Genomic DNA, 5,000 nt, shown 5'->3' with positions numbered 1-5,000 from the left:
CAGACACTGATCATCAAAGCTATAGACATTCAGCTGAAAAAAAAATATTTTGGAGGTGTTTTCTTTAAGATATCTCGCTTAGGCTTTTTAAGAAATCGACATTAAATATATATAAATATATTACATTTATTCATTTTTTTCCTTGTGGCAAATATAGCGCGACAGACAAACTTGAGCATGTTTTCTATTACAACACTAGCAGACGAGATGAGGTACCGGCACTGTGCACAAGTAGAGCACCACATGAGGGATTTACTGGAGAATTTGGCCGCCGTGAGGATGAACGCAAACAGCGTTGGAGTGAAAGCACCCGAAGTTGGACCAGAAATATAAGGCGGGCGGATAAAGATCTGGAGCGCGGAGCTCATTAGGCGAACAAAACGGCATTAATTACGACCTCGCTATTATCACCTGCATGTAAAGGATTTACCACCTTCTGTGTTTTATTTAAACTTCAGAATGTTATTCACAGTTAAAAAGAAAACCCAGGGGAACCGCTAGAGAAAAGCAGGATTTTTTCCCTGTTTCCCCCCCTCCTTTGCGCGTAAAGAAGACAAAAAAAAAAACTTGAGACTGGTGGGGACACTCTCTTCCTCCCTTTCAACTCGGACTCAGCAGCGCGTGGGGATGAAGAGGTCAGTGGCGGCGAAGTGTGCGCCCGCCGTGTTAATTTAGTATGACAAGATAAAGCCGTAATCTCCCCTCGCTCGCGCCTGTAAACCAGCGCGCTACCCAGGGACACCGAGAGTCGATTTACACTCCATATCACTTTATACAATTGCCGTGACAAAGCCCCTTCCGAGTCCTCGCGTGTAAATCTCTCCCTCACTCAACTCTGCTGCCAGTCAGCGCGAGGCGGATTGGGCACTAAAGCTGCAGCAAACTCCACATCTCACACATGCTGCCAGAGCGCGCCTCAAAATCCGCACATCCGCGAGATGGCTGCGGATTAATGATCCACATCAAATAGTCACCCCACATCATGACTAAACCCCACCCGCCCATACACATCTAAGCCCGCCAAATCAACGGCGACAGCAATGAATAATAATAATAATAATAATTAGCAATACTTTATTTATTTTTCAGGTTAGCTTTTGCTTGTTATGTCTCAAACCACTGAGCTGTTAAAATGTTTATCAGTTAAATCGTGTCTGTCGATTCAGAAACATGAAATTTAAGTGAATAACAATGTGATCCAGCACACAGCCAGGAACCATAAACAAACATCATAAAATTCCAATTAGAACAGCCTGCAACAACAGAGAGATGAAGAGGACTTTGCTTTATGACCGAGCAACTATTTTCCCAATGGCAGAGTCCAACCGTGTCTCATAATCAGCTTGTTAATTATGGAATTAGCTTACCATTACAATCCCATAAGCTCTGGTTCATTGTTTTACTGTGCCACATCGATTCTCAAAGTCTACTGTCTCGGCTTTGGTTTATCAGAGAGATAGCAGAGAGAGAGAGCGAGAGAGCGAGAGAGAGAGAGAAAGAGAGAGAGAGAAAGAGCAGAGGGGAGAGGGGAAAGGGCAGAACTGCTTGTGCTCAGGCGGTGATCAACGTGACAAGGGCCATGCTTGGGGGTCAGAGAGTACACACACACACACACACACACACATACGCGCACGTACAAAAGCCAACATTCCCACAAATCCACACAAAAACACACTCTCCATGTGTACAGATAGCAGATAATGTGTCCACAGATAAAGCAGGCACACTACATAATGATAACATGAGATAGACATTTATCTGTTTCCTGTGTGCACAGTTTAGGGGCATTGACTAAAAAACAGGCAGGTTGGGGTCAGTCTGCATGCGATAAGGAACACGATGGGGTTATTCTGATTTTAGATCAGTTCAACTCAATCCAATTCTAATCAGTTCAGTATTTTTTTTTTTTTTTTTTTTTTTTGGGGGGGGGGGGGGGGGGGCTCCAGTGTCTCTTCTGTGACAAGATCTGATCCCATGTATAGGAGGAACAAGAGACTCCAGGAGCGCAGCCTAGCTCAGGATGGGGGGCCCATCAATCTAAGGTTGTCCCAGGCATAGGTTTACACACAGGCACACCATCATGACATATGCAGGGGGGATTTTGTTCTGGCTGATCTCTCTCTCTCTCTCTCTCTCTCTCTATCATGCTCTCTCTATGTATCTCTCTCTCTGCCAAACACAGGTATGAGTCATCTCCTTTCCCTCTTGGTGGAGCGAAGCGAATGAGCAAGCAAGCAGACGGGCAAACTAGCGAACGACCAACTGAGTGGCCGACCAAACGGGTGGGCCTGTCTGGCTGCCACCATGAGTCAGTGGCGGATACTTACACATGACCATCAGGAGAGTGAGAGAGAGAGAGAGGGAGAGAGAGAGAAAGAGAGGGAGACAGAGAGAGAGAAAGAGAGAGAGAGAGAGAGAGAGAGAAGACGGCATTGTGGGACATCGTCTAAATATAGAGCGAAGACAAAGTGTGGGAAGAGGCGAGAGTGATTGATGTGCCTGTCGGTGGGCAGCAAAGCCACTGGTGGCCACGAGCCTGATGCGTGGGTGGAGCTTATGACAGCAACAACATAATTGTGGGAGGGGCTTGGTGCAGCTATATGGTACAAGTATACAGACGTGGGCCTGATTGGCCACCCAGACTGTCAGTTAATCAATGTGGGAGAAACGTCAGTTAATCAATGTCAGTTAATCAATGTCTGAACGAAGTCAAAACAAAGGAGCAATGGGCCTACTGTCTGAAGCAAGACCCAGGACAGGACACCACAAGGGAGAGAAACATAGACCTGTTCTTCTTGGAAGTTTGAGGAAGTGGAAGGGAAAAGATTAAAAAAAAAACAGAATTAAAGGAAAATAAAGAGATAGAGAGAAAGGTCCAGAGAGCTGGACAGAGAGAGAGAGAGAGAGAGAGAGAGAGAGAGAGAGAGAGAGTAAAAAGAAGGATTAGCAGGGAGCGCATGCCTTACCATGGAGCTGTGTAGAGTTGGGGGGCTGTCGGGGGCCCGTGGTGAACGAGGGGACACCTTGCTGCAGTAGGAGTTGAGGGGTAAGTGAATGACAGGGTGTCCGTCACTCTCGCCATCATCCATGCGCTGTCTGCTGGTCGCCATGGCTACCTCTCCATCTGTTCCCCCATATGGAGAGGCTGGTCGCTTGGAAGACATCCTAGAAAAAAAAAGGAGAGAAGAGAGGGAGAGAGAATGAATGAACGGTCTTCTGGAGGACGGCAAAAGTAAAGGATAGAAAAAGAGAGAGAGAGAGGGAACGAGAGAGAAAGAGAGAGAAAGAGAGAGAGAGAGAGAGAGAGAGAGAGAGAGAGAGAGAGAGTGATAGAGACATTGCTGCTCTTTAATCATGACTGACACACATCATGGCTTTATATGTATGACAGTGGGTCTCCCACAATGTCTTTCATTTCCTGGTCTCTCTCTCTCTTTTCACACACAGACACAGACACACAACAAGCATTCAGTAAACACCATCATACACACGCATACACACACACACACACACACACACACACACACACATACAGACACATAAGTCTGCCCAGTATGTCTGACATGACGGACACACACACTCCCATCACGCTGACACCGTAATAACCGAGCAAGATAACAAGCCATGCTATCACCATAGCAATCAAAGCCATCAGTCTTGCAGCCTTGTTCCCCCGTCTTGACAAAAGGGTCTCCGTGCGCTATCAAGCATCTATTTATCCTCCCCTACATCTCCTGTCAGTGTCTGAGTCAGGGGAGATGCACAGCGCCGCCAGTCCATTAAGCGTCCAGAGGGCAAGCCCTCATCGCCTGCGTAAATCAAAAGACATGGCTCCAACAATGGGCCTGATAGACTAGTGGGGCTGACTGAGTTTGTTTGTGTGAGGGAGTGAGTGAGGGAGTGAGTGAGTGTAAGAGAGAGGGAGAGAGAGAGAGAGAAGGAGAGAGAGCTAGAGAGGAGAAAGAGAGAGAGAGAGAGAGAGAGAGAGAGAAAGGCTAGAAAGCTGACAATGTACTCATGAGCCATACTATTGACAATAGGTGCATGAAAACCTTGTGCGAACAAAACAGAGGAGGAAAATAGCCCCAGAAAAAAGAAAGGAGTCCACTAGAACTGTTACCTTGAGAAAGAAAAAATCACGAAGAAAAAGATGGAGAGCAAGGGAGGGGGTTGCATCTATTAAAGGAGGCCTTTCTCTGTCCTCTCTCTTTTTCACCACTCCTCTTTCTCTCTTGCTCTCCCTACCTCCCTCTCTCCGTCCCTCTCTCCCTCCCTCCCTCCCTCCCTCACTCACTCGCTCGCTCGCTCTTTCCTTTTCAGCAAATACATTTTTCCTGCGGTTGAATATGGGAGAGAAGAATGAGTTTGCCTGAATAATGGGGTTTAATCTGGTTCACAGCACTTCCTAAGTGCTTTCAGGGGCTCTCACCAGATTTGAAGCCACTGGTACTATGACCCTGGGTAATCAGGAACCTTCGTTTAGGGCCAACAAGGGGATGGGGGGAGGGTTAACAGCGTGACACAGGAAAGGACTGCCAGAAAGAGAGCACACCGATACTGCAGCCCCCCCCCCCAAAAAAAAAAAAAAACACACACACATGGTAAAATGAATTGCACTGGCAAAACACTCTTATTAAATCAGTCTTGTCCAGAATTCACTTGGCAGTGTCACACTTTGACTTTGAGCTCAAAGTGAGTGAGTGAGTTAACTTGATAGAGTTAAACTCGTTAGGGATAAAATACACCAGATCCTTAGGTGTTTGCCCTGCATGGTCAACACTGGAGTCAGGTCAATTAATCACATTTAAAAGTTCATTAAACCAGCTTTACATTTTATTTCAAGTTTTGCAGCTTGTAAAACAAGCAACGATTAAGGAAAAGATTCTGTTTGGGGTCAGAGTAGCTGCTACAGTTTACGTTGCGGTCAGTTTCTTCTAGAAACAGTTACAGGCTCCCTGTGCCATCTTGCTTTAGTTGGCTGACGTTAGTGAAGCTCTGTC

General features: G+C 46.4%; 1 protein-coding gene across 1 annotated transcript in view; it reads right to left on the bottom strand.

Annotated features, from left to right (window-relative positions):
* The window catches only part of LOC143113473 (transcription factor SOX-5-like), a gene marked incomplete at its 3' end in the record, with an annotated part of 155,299 nt that overhangs the window by 76,938 nt on the left and 73,361 nt on the right, over positions 1–5,000 (bottom strand). Inside the window, exon 3 of the mRNA XM_076275426.1 lies at positions 2,967–3,165. Coding sequence (XP_076131541.1) covers positions 2,967–3,165 — 199 coding nt within the window. The remainder of the gene's footprint in view (positions 1–2,966; positions 3,166–5,000) is intronic.

The sequence above is a fragment of the Alosa pseudoharengus genome, unplaced genomic scaffold (genome assembly GCF_046254945.1).
Source record: "Alosa pseudoharengus isolate Yale_2024_CS ecotype anadromous, Long Island Sound unplaced genomic scaffold, YU_APseudo_1.1 YU_APseudo_1.1_scf_81, whole genome shotgun sequence".
Classification (NCBI taxonomy): Eukaryota; Metazoa; Chordata; class Actinopteri; order Clupeiformes; family Clupeidae; genus Alosa; species Alosa pseudoharengus.
This window is presented reverse-complemented; position numbering and strand designations above follow the sequence as displayed.